General features: G+C 32.4%; 2 protein-coding genes across 2 annotated transcripts in view; one reads left to right on the plus strand and one right to left on the minus strand.

The window, feature by feature from the left end:
* LOC109598679 (angiotensin-converting enzyme) overlaps nt 1-15,034 on the minus strand; it is a 33,420-nt gene extending 18,386 nt beyond the window's left edge. Inside the window, exons 1-8 of the mRNA XM_049964671.1 lie at nt 14,432-15,034; nt 13,022-13,183; nt 12,726-12,966; nt 12,045-12,328; nt 11,817-11,986; nt 11,584-11,708; nt 11,215-11,458; nt 10,650-10,748 (exon numbers count right to left, since the gene is read on the minus strand). Coding sequence (XP_049820628.1) covers nt 10,650-10,748; nt 11,215-11,458; nt 11,584-11,708; nt 11,817-11,986; nt 12,045-12,328; nt 12,726-12,966; nt 13,022-13,183; nt 14,432-15,034 — 1,928 coding nt within the window. The remainder of the gene's footprint in view (nt 1-10,649; nt 10,749-11,214; nt 11,459-11,583; nt 11,709-11,816; nt 11,987-12,044; nt 12,329-12,725; nt 12,967-13,021; nt 13,184-14,431) is intronic.
* On the plus strand, nt 8,032-9,727 carry LOC109598684 (skin secretory protein xP2-like). Its single transcript, XM_020014588.2, has 2 exons — nt 8,032-8,061; nt 8,457-9,727. The coding sequence occupies exons 1-2, from the start codon at nt 8,050-8,052 to the stop codon at nt 9,639-9,641; spliced, it is 1,197 nt and encodes a 398-aa protein (XP_019870147.1). The 5' UTR covers nt 8,032-8,049; the 3' UTR covers nt 9,642-9,727.
* Nucleotides 15,035-15,121: the final 87 nt, after the last annotated feature.

A 15,121-nucleotide genomic window follows, 5' to 3' on the forward strand; every position in this document is an offset into this window, starting at 1 on the left:
AGAAATAATGAATATGAATAATTTTATTTAAGAAATTTGGTATATACTAGTTTCAGCAGATCCTTATTCCAGTGGTATAATTAGATTTGCTATAAAAAATTTGTTAGTATGATCAGTCAGTAGCTTTTAGTTTTGAGCCCAAATATGTGACATTTTGTCTTATTTTACATCTTATAAATTTTAAGATATGAGATAAAATATTTCGATTTAAAAGTAACTTATTATTTCTTCACTATTCTTATTGAATATTTCAAAGGATACAAACAATTTACAACAGCAATGTTGAAACTACGCATGACAGACTTATTTCTGTAACAAGTGTTGCATATAACAACGGTAGTGTTTTATAACAAAAAATACTTACAGTATATTCAAGAAATAAACATATATATATAATTAGACAAATATTTGGTATCCTTATATTTCATCAAAAATATTTAACGATTTTACTATTGTTTTTTTTTTTTCAAAAATGGTATATTTACGTCTTATTCCTATTTAGCAGAGGCAAACTATATATTAATCCTTTTTTGTTAAAATAATTATTAGACCGTAAAGATAGACAATTAAATTAAGAAAACGATTTTAAAAAGTAACTATCAATCATCGGAGAAAGTAAGTGCCCTAGGTACACATGGTATATGATGCGGATATAATGTCGTTGTAGTCGTTGGGAATGCAAAACTCTTTTAATTTCGTCGGTTGAGTAATGAGTGCAGTTTTATGGCTACACAACAGTACATAAATATGACAAACACCATGTAGCTAGTAGATACGTATATGTAACATGTAGTTTATATCATTAACAGTTGTAAACACACAAATGCATTCTAACAATGTTGACTATACTTTAATGAACACCTTTTGACATTACAAAACTATATTTTGGTTACTAATGAATCTAGAGCAAGTTACTTAAGAACAATATTACACTTTGTAATCTTTCAATGAATAAGTGATACAATTTTAAATGTATTCCACATTCATTACCTATTATGATACAGAATTTCCAGTCATACAATTCGACAAAAAATAGTTAGATTTTGATTTTGATTTTTGATTGTATTTTTACTGTTTCCTTTTAAATCAATTTATTTACATATCTTAACAAAGGAATGTCTTAAATAATAATTGGAAAGATAATTTGAAAGGTACATTTTCTCATCTATATCTAATTATTTGAAATGGTTTCGTGGTATATTAAATAAATATCGATTTACTTTCAAATACATAAAACATCTTAAAATTGAATAAACAGTTTGTATCGAGTGGGTAATTGATAATTTCGAAAATCTGTAATCAACTATTTCCTATACACGTTCGTGCGTTACAAAATTCGCATACATTATAGATACCTCATTACATCTTTAATGCACCAGTTAGGATAAACTGTGAAAAGATTTTGCTTTTATAACTGGTCATTATTATGTAATAACAACAGTGCTTGCAAAATTTGTAGATAAATCAAAAGGATTGAGCAAAATGTTGTAAAATACATTGCTTCGTTAAAACAGAGAATAATGTAAGTTATGTTAAGATTTTTTTCCGCAGCAAGAGTTTAGCTGTTCATCCACAGAACTCGATGATGAGCATCTAAACAAAATGTATAGTTTTCATGGTTCAGTGCGAATGTGAAATAATAATTTGTTTTTAGAAAAATGAATTTAAATTTTTTGGTTTAACAGTAAACTTAATATGCATTAAGGCGGTCTTCCCTCCGAACAGTTATCGATGGTGATAATCGCGTAGCCATTATGGTACGGCTCAGCGATAAGTTGAAACTTTTCTTGCGAACACATAACACATAATGTACCACACAAAAAAACAAATGAAACTAACGAATAGTCGTTGGTCGAAAGGACTATATTTGCGACACTCATTTTATTAAAAAAACAATTCTTTTTAATTTATTGTTTCGTACCTCAATTTATAATCGAATATCTTTATTTACATAGTTTTTATACAACATTTTATTTCGGGAAGGGTTCATAAGTAAAGCAACCAAACCTTATATTCGATACAATTGATTTAATAATTTATTTCTGTGCCCGACATCGTTCCTTAAAGCAAAAATGCCTAGAAATGACTGTTTATCAATACAAATTAAACAACAAATTGTAGAAAAGTTCCGGAATGGTGAAAAGCAGAGTAAAATTGCAGTGGATTTCAATTTAAACAAATCGATCATTCCGAAGATGATTTTCTATTTTAACAGAAGGAATACAAAGTGGTAGAAAACGCAATACTAATAGACCTTTATCAGTGCATCCCGCATAAATCAAAAAATAAACGAACGAAGACTAAAAGGAGATGGTCTCTATGGTAGACAACCAGCAAAGAAGCCTTTCATTTCTGCAAACTATAGAGCAGCGAAACTACCTTTTGCAAGAGAACATGTGAATTGGGCAATGGAAAACTATTTTGTTTCCCAAAAGTAGGCTTCAATTATTCAAATCTGATAGCATTTCAAGGATGAGAGGACCAATTATTGAAAGGTATAATCCTAAGTACACGAGACACACTGTGAACCATGGTGAAGGAATTAGCTGGTTAAATTAGACGGGATAATGGATCGTTTTGTTTATCGTGAAATTAGTTAAAAAATGGTTTGCTTCTCAAGGAGTACGTGTCATGCCTTGGCCAACACAAAACCCAGATCTCAATCCAATGGAAAATCTTTGAGAAGAAATTGATCGGAAAATCCATGCAAACAGACTGTCAAATATGAATAAAAAGAAGTTCAAAATCACTCGAAAGAAATTTCGAACGATTATATTGAAAAGCTACAAAAATCAATAAAGAAAAGGTGTTTAGAAGTCGTTAAAAATAACGGGCATGCTACTATACACTAAATAAAAGAAGGCTAAATGTAAGTTGCTCTACCTTTGACCCTTGAATATTTTTCAAATATTAATAAACACCTAACTAAACTCACTAATAAACAATTATATGCTAACTGATAATAATATGGTTATTTAAACGTACACATACACATTTATCAAGACAAATGAAAATTTCTAAAGTTGCTCTACATATGAACGATAATGTATATATAAGGATAAAGTCTTCAAATAAGTTTCTACTAACTGATTAAAAAAACTTTCCTTTTTCCTAGACCTATACATTTAAATCAACGTCAATTCGTTGTTCCTCATACATTTGAAGCATTTTATCATCATATTCGACTTCTTTGTAGAGCATATCGTCACAGATTGGAGGGAAGGCCGCCTTTATTGGCAAAATTGCGTCGTACAAGTTATTACATAAAACTTAATAACGTCTGTCTACTCTTCATAGCGTTTACCAAATGAAAGTTTAAAAAATATTTATTAGAATTTCTCTAACATATTGGTCAATTCACCAGATGTGGTACGTGCAATTAAAAATAATTTTATACTTTTGGTGTCTAATTGAAACATTTTTTTATGCATTCATAAGATCATTCAGTTAACGACATACATTAAAATACTGTTTTTGGATGGACTGGAACTTTATTTACTATAATATAAGATATTTTTCTCTTTGCACTGAACACTTTATTTTTTGTTTTGTTTTTTTTATATAAATCTCAGGAAACACGAAACAATGAAGCATCTTATTTCCACAAAACATTGTACACACCAAATAATCTGTTTTAGATCTGTTCCATTATAATATCACCATTATGTAATAACAAATATCCGTAATATAGTTGCATCATTAGAGTCTCTCTATAGAGATGACTGCTGGCAAACGAAGAACAAGCGTCGTCATTCCGGTTCCGCATAAACCGAAGCATTTTCTTATGGCAGGTTACTCGTCAAATGTCGGATACTCACACCATCACCTGAACAAAACGAGTCTATGATGTGTTCCATTTATAGACTGTCGAATCAAATGCCGCGAATACCGCTATTTTTTCTTTCTTTTCGAATCAATAGCATGGATAGTTGGCCTGTTTTTATGATTTTTTAAGATTCACTGAGTTTCTTATAACAAAATTTATTTATTATTATATGTTATATGTTTAAACATAACAACAACCAAATCAGTGGCTGGTGAATTGTTTATCAATGGCAAGCCTGAACTTCCGAGGACAAACATTTTTTATGTTGGTTTTTTCAGTACTCAATATGTTAGGAGAAAATATCTGCCACTCAAATTTTGTGTTCAATATGAATCTATTTTGGGTACATATGCTACAAGAATAACCTCAATGTTAAAAAACACAATTTTCTGGAACGTAATCAGACCAGAATAATGTTTTAATATTTTAAGTAATACAAGAGGTACTCATGTTAAACAAAAAAAAAAAAGTTATTTAATATAGTCAAGTAATTACTCTTGAATATCTAGACCAAATAGCCAAGGTTGTCACTTAGATTTTAAAAACTACTATTCAAGTGGGATGTACATAAAAATATTATTAACCACGAAAATAACAATTTTCTTTTCTCCTCGTATCTGCTTATTCTCCGACCTAGGGAATAAATCAATGTTTGTTTCCAACTTGACTATAAAAGGCGTATTTAATAATTTAACTTGAGAATATTGGTCGTATATTTTATTATAAGCAGGACCTGAACTTGCATACTATATTTACATTGTTTTAGAAAATTTCAGGGTACTAATGGTATTAGCTAAAATCATTCATCCCTGTATATTGGAGCAATGTTTTAAATACATGGTCATAGGGAAATTTGTACAAATTAATTTAAATCATCTTATATTCAGTAATTCAATAATAACGTAATTAAGTTTATGAATTAGATAATAATAAACATATCAGGTAGAACTGTGACAGACACTAAGTACAAAATAAAATTAAAATTAATTAGGAAGTATTTCAGCTTCATAATTTAGACCACATTTTTATAGCCTATAATTATAGTAGATATAGGTTTAGAAACAAATTAGGCAGTATTAGCTCGACTGCTTTCATTTTTAGTTTTTACTTGTTTTTCAGTGAAAGTTTTAAAATTTAATTATTACCCTTAATTTACGTTTTAATCAATGTCAGTCATATAGTGAACTATGTTTTTAGTTATTCAATTAAAGAATAACATAAACAGTTTCATTATTTTAAAACGATATCTTAAATTTCATTCAGATTGTGTCACTGTGCGTAGAAACAATCTCTTCAATGTTTATTTGATTTTCTCACTTAACTCGCTGATATGTTAGTTTAAAATTAGCAGACATTACAAATACCAATTATATTTCCATAAATGTCTTTCAATTTTTACTTTATATTTCCAATGTATTTTATTTAAATATTTACCGTTAGTAGCTTGCTAATATATCTTCTAAACTAAATATATAATTTACTAATGTTAATATATCTGAATTTTATTTTTATCAGTTTATTCTAGAAAGAATTCTAATGCACAAGTAATTATTAGTTGCAGAAACTAAATAAAAACTGAATCTAAAATTATTCATTTGTGTTGTTGCAATTGACAAATACGACATTCCCATAAATCTCGACTTGTCAATTTGTATCGACAAATTTTCACACAGGACTGTAATCGTCATTAAAATCCCGCCCGGACAAAAGAAGACAATAGCTGTGCAATACCACAGACGATCCGACTTTCCCATTTGTTAAGTCTATTGCGTTCTTCACTGTTTCGGCCGTTTCCACACGATTTATTGCAGATCCAAGGATTAGGAAATTGGATGAGTAATTCGATGAAATTAGCTTCACGGCTTAACGCGACGCTAAACTACGGACCAAATTACCCGTAACTTTATGATTGAACACCTATACCTAACTACAACATCTTGTTCGTTGAATGTATTCTGTATTTTAATTGGATTACTAGTCAAAATCTCGAATACATTAATAATAATTGGGAAGCCTCCCAACGAACCATAAAAATTGTCGACATTTCTGCATACAGTTTTTTTCAGGTTGCACATGAAAACGGCGCTCTGCATTCGAAAGGAATGTTTCCTGAATTTTTACAAAACTATGAAATATTATGTAACGGGGTACTTGTTTCAAGCACGGATAAAATTGTACAAAGTCACGCAATTTGAATTCTTCACGGATCACGAAGAATATCATGCCAATTACGCTAATTTGGTATTATGTTATGTTCATTGTTATTACTTGAATATTTGTATTGCTGCACAAAGGTATCAAAGGAAATGGGGTTTCCAAATGAGAGGAAAATGACTTGTTTTACTTTGATTAATTAATTATTTGCAGATTTAGGTTTTATAATTAGAGAGTCTTCGAGACAATCGTTAGAAACTCATTAGAACAAAACATTAATTTTTTCATACATAAATTGATACAAGAAAATGGTGTTGAAACATACATTTAACAGAGCAGTTTCTTTAAAAAACCAATTGATATATTAGATTGATTGAAAAAATTTCAATGGTATGGTAATAAACAGACACAAGATATTTATTAGTAGTTATTGGCATGTAAAGAAAGTAAAAGTAGTCCATAATTATACAAAATAAGCAACTAAAATGTGTTGTATCTTGTGACAAGGAAGTGTTTTACTAACAACAAGAAAAATCCGGAGTATACAAATTGCACAAAAGGTACAAGAAGTTTAACCTTGTCCCAAAATAATTGACTACAATTGAAATGTAAATAAGAGAAAAACTTCAGTATTCCATTATATTTTATTTTCTCAAAAATAATCAAGATAAGAATAATAGTGTCATAGATAACTGGGGAATCAATTGGAATCCGATGCACTGAAATGAAGTCATATTTAGTAGGGCTAATCTATTTGGAAGATGGTGCTGACGAAAATTATAAAATGCATAATAACACCTAATTTGGCAATATTCCTACAGGGTTTAAATCATCATCTTTAACAACTTCACATAAACGATGTAGATCACCGTTAAGAAAAACTAATTATTCCAAGCTGTCTGTAGAATTTCATCACATCACAACTGTTCACATTTACACTTCATCATTGCATAACATTTATAGCATATATACAGTGAATAGCGAAGTGTTCTTGTTGGACCACTGGTCGCAAACAATGTATTCTATTCTGCCACACTTCTGTACGACTGCACGGATTTCGTTTTCGCGATGAATAAAAAGTTTCTCTCAAATCTGACTTCCTCATTATTAAAGATTGACACGATCTAATTGGATCGGATAGCGTTTCGTTTGTTTTAATTTGAATAAATTTAGCACGACGTAATCTGTTGAATATATTAATTAATTGATTGGATGCAAAGTTCGAATAAGCTCGACTAATTACTGTTTCTACTTTTAAATCCAATCTCACTTGAGCCAGACTGGCTGTGAACGCTAATTTAGAAAGTAAAGGTGCTCTTAGGAAAATAATTACGAGCTATGTGGGTTGACTTATTCAGTTATGTATGTATTTCAGGTGAAGATTTAATTTTCTAAATGTGATCACGAACTCATTGGAACAAATTAGCTCTACTTCGCTGTTCGCATGATCCTTCGGAAGAAGCACACATATATCAAAATCGTTTAAAATGTTTCCTATTAAATATCTCTATTTCACGCCTTAGTAATTAATTATGCTAACCAATTTTTAATTTCCGAACACATACATCTAATTTAAATATTTGATTAATTTGTATTATTTATTATAGCGATGATTTAAACTTGTAACCACAAAGTGCTGCTTAAAAATTAAAAACGATTTCTAATACATTGGAAGTGTAATAAAAATTATATTCAATATTTGAAAAAATTGAACCATTTCTTTTACAAGAATTTAAATGAAATTATAAATAAATGTAAATGTCACACCTACGACTTATTTAATAATAATTTTAATAGATCAGATTGGCCAAAATATGAGTCGTGCGTTGCATAATTATTTTCAAAAAGATATGTTTACCAGAGTAAGTAGTTTAATTGGAAATGTATTACTTAATTATAAGCGGATGTTCTTCAACTTTCGAGGAAGGAGGGTGTACATTGTGCAGTTGAGCGCGCTTCGCCCGTTTCCCCCCCAAAACGGTCGTATGTGGCGAAAGTGCGCTCTTATAAATGTAGACTGGACCTCCGGAAAGGCATTCAGTCGGGTTTCAGCTTTTCCAATTCGTACAATGAATCTTCTGGTAAGTAACAGCAAACATCTCCCGTCATACGGTGTGCGACCAGTGCAAAAACGGTGAAACGCGTTGGTATTACGTAATGGCTCAACATGTGGTGCGTAGAGAGTATCGTGCATCTGTTTACGCTGAAGTCATATTGGAAAACGATTCATGCGGTGAAAGTGACCGACGTTCCTGAAAGTGGTTTTTCAGTGGATGCTAGCACAGCACAGCACAGCACAGCACAGCACAGCACAGCACAGCACAACTGCGCTGTTTTCCGGATGGCGTGCAACGTTTTAGCATTATCGTTAGATAAATTGAGAGCGATTAGTTCAAAATATCATTTGCATTTTATGACCGGAAATGCTTTGTGAAGTGCATTCATCGATATTATTAATATTTGTTTTCTGTTTCAGGGTATAGCAACGATATGTGCAGTGCTCCTACTATCGAACGCCAGCGAAGAGAAAAATGAAAAGATCACAGACAGTAAACCAGTAGAGTCCCAGTCCGCGGAAAAAAAACAAGAAAAACGCGGATTGGACCTAGGATACGGTGGTGGTCACGATTTCGGAGGCGGTAGTGAAGGAGGACATGATTTTAGCTTTGGAGGTGGCGGCGGTGGAGGCGACGAGCATCACGTCAAAACTGTGACGGTTGTTAAGAACGTCCCCGTACCATACCATGTGACAAAGGAAATTCCAGTCCCGGTGGAGAAAACTGTACATTATCCAGTCAAAGTGCACGTACCCCAACCTTATCCAGTGGAGAAGAAGGTTCCGGTACCATACAAGGTGGCAGTTAAAGTACCTGTGGCAGTCCACAAACCTTACCCAGTAGAGAAAGCCGTACATGTCCCTGTTAAAGTACACGTTGACAAACCGTACCCTGTCAAGGTACTGGTCCCACAACCTTATCCAGTAGAAAAGACCGTACATGTACCCTACAAGGTAATTGTACCAGAACCCTACCCAGTTGAAAAGACTGTACACTACCCAGTCAAAGTCCCAGTACATGTGCCCAAGCCATACCCAGTCGAAAAGATTGTACCATATCCAGTGAAAGTACATGTTGACAAACCATATCCAGTTCACGTACCTAAGCCATACCCAGTCCATATCGAGAAGAAGATCCCATACCCGGTCCACAAGCCAGTACCAGTACCTGTCAAAGTCCCAGTAGACAGACCAATACCATACCCAGTTGAAAAACCCCAACCTTACCCAGTCAAAGTGCCAGTACCAGCCCCTTACCCAGTAGAAAAGAAGATTCCCGTACCAGTCGAGAAGCCGGTACCGTACCCAGTCAAAATCCCAGTTTTCAACCCCGTCCCAGTAACGATCGAAAAGAAGGTGCCAGTACCAATTGAGCACCACGTCCCAGTACCAGTTAAAGTACCAGTTGCCATCCCTGTCCACGACGACCACTCCAGTGGTGGAGGTGGTGATTACGGTGGCGGATACGGAGGCGGTGACGGCGGACACGATTTTGGTGGTCACGATGCCGCAGGAGGCGATTATGGTGGCGGCGAAGAACTGAGCGGACATTACGAAGAAAGCGCCGGTGGTGAAGAAGAATATGGTGGTCACAACTTCCATTAGTGATATTTCTTTCTATTTTATTTCCCCCTTCAGTATTATGTTGTTTCATTTTAAGTCTTGTTTTGTTAATAAATGATATTTTCTTATTTATATAAATTTGTTTTATTTACTGGAACTTATTGGATTGGAAGTTTTTGGGGCATTTGTAAAATATAACACACCATCGTTAAAAATTTCTCTAATAATTAACATTTGAAATTATGTTATGATCTAATTTTGGTATTATTACGTATGAATTTTTTGCATAAAAATATAATAATGTAAATAATATATCATTATTAAATAATTTATTCTTGAACTTTCATGTAGATGCTATAAAATATTCTAGAAAATAAGATTTCCCTCCAAGGCTTCTGTAATAATTATTGTCAAATATTAATACAATATTCAGTTTCTGTTGTATAAGTACCTAATAAATTTAAAATGTACCGCTTTCATCTTTCTAAATTGTGAGATTAAATTATATTATATTTCTGGAAATTATAAAGGCAATAATGTTAAATGTTAAAGTTGTACAGCCAAAAAGCTTTTCCAATTAACTTCTTTCTGTTATGTATGCTTTATTTCGAGTTCTTAATTCAATGCACAATTAGAGTGCTAAAATAAATAAAAATGTATTTGATCTATTTTACTTAAGTCAAAGTAAATTAATTGATATTACTTTAGCGTATGGCAGTTCTTGTTTAGTAAGTGATGTAAAATTTGCATTGTGAACGTTAATGCAATAGGTTTACGAAGCCGTCTTTTAATATAGTATTATGAATTTAGCGGTATAGATCTATTCTGCGAGGCGTGCATTTAGAAATCAGCCGGGACGTTAATTACGATGGAAGAATAACTTTCATATATCACGGCTGCTGTAAAATTACAAATCAGTACGATCACTGACACTAGCTAGTCGCATTCATTCACTTGTGATTTCTATCTAAACTATTGTAGAAGTCACTTCTGTTACTGTACAAAAAGTTTTCTTTTTCAAAAACATATTTTCGCATTTATACATCTTACCTTAAGTATGGAATGTTGGCTGGTATGTGGTACTTTGAACCAGGATCGAAGTCGAGTTCTGATCGAAGTACTGGAGGTTTGATTCCCATGTATTCCTCGCTAAAAAATGAATATACTTATATCTTTGGGTTTGTTTTCTTCAAATAAATGTGAAATGAAAACTGGACTGGCCCAATTAGATAGAATAGGAAAACAACTTTTATTTCGCGTCCTTCAATTTTCATGTCTAGTAGAGCAAGCATATGGAGTAGATAAGAGCGGTGTCGAAAACAAAATATCAAATTATCGATAATCTGTGAAATTTGATTTAATTAACCGTCTGAGGTAACAATAATGGTGCATTCACTTTCACGATTCCAACAATGAACTTTAAGTGTTGCCGCTACTTTCCGACTTATTAGACAAAACCATCTATAACAGTGATCGTTTAATAATAACATTGGTTACGTAAATCTGTACGAATGGTTGCTTCATTGAAAGATGTCATACATTAACAAATTATAATAAATAGTAAATTAATATGGAACTACTAATATATTTTTATTTCAGTTATTACAATACTAACCTAAGGATCCACCAACGACAGTTATATTGGTTCTTGACAATATTTTCCTTAAACACGTCTCTCCTCCATTTATCCATCACCAAGGCGAATGGCAAGAACGTTAACTTCTCCAAAGCCATTGAGTAAAGGAAATTTATATCAACTGGCAAAGTTTCCACCGAAGATTGTATCAAACCTAAACTTTGTAAATGACTAGGTGTTACCACAGATAATCCAATTGCTTCTCCGATAGCCTCATGGAATGCTGCAATATAAAAATAAAACTGATAAGAGTGAATATCGTAAGAAAATATTAAATTTAAGACATTTTAAATTCTTAAAAGAAAGAAAAAACGTAACTTTTACTTTCTTTTTAACACTGAAACTTACCTGGATTCGCCCCGTCTCGAAACGCTTTCGGTTGGTTTTTATAGAGCATAAAGTATTGAATATGTGACATTTCATGATGGGCGGTTATCAGATCTCTCATGTTGATTTGCGTGCACATTTTTATTCTGCAAATAAAATGCGTATTTTTAAATAACGTCTGGACTTTAACAACAAAACAACAAAATTAATGTATCAGTGGCTATTGTTTTGTATTCACATTTATTAGATGTTACCTGAAATCTCTGCCGTTGCAAAAGTCCCAAGCCGACGGTGGGCAAATTATATTACGATCTAGAGGCTCCTCGAATATTGATTCCCTCCAAAATTCTATAGGCATTCCACTCATATTGATTGACAAAAAGAAATCTTCAGCCAATCGGAAGAGATCTTCTGGAGCATATCCCTACAAGTTTAAGTAAAACTTTAGTCCAATTTTACAGTATCCACAAAACGAATATAACCTGTCGATTCATTTCTGGAGTAACATCTATATAATTTTGTCCAGGATAAGGTTGTGTAATGTCCAGAATATTTGTCCAAGATTGAGACCACATGTTGCCCAAAATATGTGCAGGTAAAGGAGCTTGACTGCTAATCTTATCTGGGCCGTAATAATCTCTTAACTTCCTCCTTACATAAGCGTGCAAAAGTTCGTACAAGGGTTTTATTTCTTCCCACACGTCTTCAAACAAGTCAGGTGTAGGATCGAAGGCAAAATTCCAAAAGTCACTTGTATCAGAGAAATCTAAAAGGAAATATTGTGTTACTTTTCTTGGTTATATCATAATAAATGCATAACTGCATCTTAAACCACCTTGATAACAATACGTGTTATTATCATGTACGGTCAGTTCAGCACATACAATTTAGTAAGAAGGACGTCGCTGCACTTATAGCATTTATTAATGGTTTAAGCGCAAGTGTGATTATCATAAAAGGGATGACGAAGGTAATTAAATGCTATTGTGAGAAAACCAATTGTAAACTGTGACTGCATAATTATAATTAATTGGAACATTAATACACCCGACATGGTTGAACGTCAGGATTGGATACACCAAACAAGTGCTTCAAAATATTATTCATCAACACATTGATAATCGTAATTTTGTAATAACTTTCTCATTTATCTAAAAACCTACTGTTTTTCTTTGCTGCATCATTTGATACGAAGACCATCTGTTCGTATGAGTCCTTCATTTTTCGTCCTGAATTTCTTCTCCATTCGGTCCATACGTGTTGCAGTTCATCCCAATTTCTGCTCTTTGCCATTATGTTGTTCAGGTCTGGTTGCAGCCTTAAGCCACAGTTTAAAGGATCATTGAAGGCACAAATTGATGCAGTGTTGTATATTGACAGCATGTCGTTTATTAATCGATTGTACTGAAATTAATTCGTGTTATTAGGATTATTCAATTAAGTTTAACTAATTACTTACTCTATCTAATTGGTCTGGAGTTAGAGCTGCCGGACCCACAATTGACATGTATCTAAGTTGTCTGTAAGTTCTCATGTCCAAATTTCTGTTGGGGATTCCCAGGTTGTTGATATATTCCCATAGTTCATGTTGAAAATCGGAATAAATTCCTTGGGCGTTTATCTAAAAAGGAACGTGCAAACGAATAAGTGATTTAAAACTAATTTTCTGTTATATGAAATTCCACGTAACGTACGTTACATGTTACTTTGCCGTTGGGCTGTTTATCTGGGCTGACCTCATTGGAAAATAGCCTTTATCGTGAATGTTATAACGTTAGTATTGGTTTAGTTCTGATTATTTTTATTGAATGCAAACAACATTTATAAATTATAATTAACTTTATGAAACTCCATTGTCAAATGTTAAATTGTGAACCTTTAAACCTATGACTAAATTCAAAATAATTCATAATTCCTGTTAGTCATACCACTCATTAAAATAATTTACTAGTTGAATATAACTCAGAAATTTGTGTGTAACAATGTTTATGGTCGTTTAATACAATGCAAGTCGAATCGTATAGGATAAGGTCGAGTTGCTTAATTTTCCTAGGATAATAAAAATATGGTGACGGTTAGTCCATCAAAGTTAAAATTCTTATAAACAAATAAAATTTTTAATATTATTTGTAATTCACACACTATAAGGACACAAATGCTACATAATTTACCAGTCAATTAAATATTTATAAAGTCTCATTTGCATTATTATTAAGTTCAGGAGATTTGAAAAAAGACAATGTTTCTTCCAAGGTGAGAATCTTTCAACTTAATTGAATAGAATTATTTATTAGCGAAAACAAGAAGAAATACACAATACAAATTGTCTTCCGCGATAGTTTTTCACAAATTGCAATAAATCTAAGCAAGAGAGTTAGTTGTTCATTAAACTATTATAATTGAAATGTATGTACTTGCAAATGCAATGATTCACTTATAATTTTAGGTGACTGTCTTAATGACTCTGTGATATGTAATTTTTTATGACACATCTTACATCAGAAAGGTGCATGAGGAAATTAAGGGATTTACGTAGAAAATAAATTTGAGAAAATTGCATGGCATGACAGTATCCGGCGTATGATAATGACTCATGGATATTCAGATGATTTCTTAAATGCATAATAACGGTTTACATCTAATGATTTGGTTATATACCGAACAAATTGTCTTTAATAAAACAATAAAATAATCTAAATTAATATAATGTTAAATTGATAATGATGAACAAATAGTTTATAAATAATTTAACAATAATACATGAATTAATCTAATTGAAGAATTAAAGAAATATTACCCAAATAGAATAGAATGAATAAATATGAGAAAACAAAAATGATTGATTCAAATGTGTAAAACAAGTACTCACCACTTCTGCTTGGGTTTCCACATTCACGTTGGTTTCAAAGTTCCACTGAGCGGCCACATTTTCAGTACAACGATCCGAGGCCTCAACATCCAACTTGTCCAAAATGCCATAAATCTCATCATTTCGCCCATCGACGAATCCAAATTGATAAGTCCTGTTGTCAAAATTATTGCCGGCAAAGTAAACGTTGGGACTACCATTCGGATTGATCGGTTGAAATCTGTTTGGATTTGGATTCAAGTTGGGGTTGTAGTTTGGATCTAGATTGTTTGGGTTTCGATTGAAATTTGGATTCGGATTTGTCGGATTCAATTTTGGATTGTAATTCGGATTCACGTTGGTCGGATTCAGATTCGGGTTGAAATTGGGATTATTATTGGGAATAAATCTGGGATTTGGTGCAGGTGTATAATTCGGATCATTCGGATTGACGTTATTTGGAATGAAATTCGGATTCAAATCGTTGGGATTTAAATATTGTCGGTAATTAGGATCGTTGGGGTTGTAATAATCAGGGATGTTTAATTGTGCCTCACTTTTTTCGACAATAAAAACGAAACATATCACAAAATGTAGTTTTTTGCAGCGCACTGAATTAACCATTTTAAACTATGTTTACACTAGTACTACTCACACACACTGACAATGGCTTGCATATTATCCCACAATCAGAAAAAAGTAGGAGCATTT

This window comes from Aethina tumida, chromosome 3 (assembly GCF_024364675.1).
Source record: "Aethina tumida isolate Nest 87 chromosome 3, icAetTumi1.1, whole genome shotgun sequence".
Taxonomy (NCBI): domain Eukaryota; kingdom Metazoa; phylum Arthropoda; class Insecta; order Coleoptera; family Nitidulidae; genus Aethina; species Aethina tumida.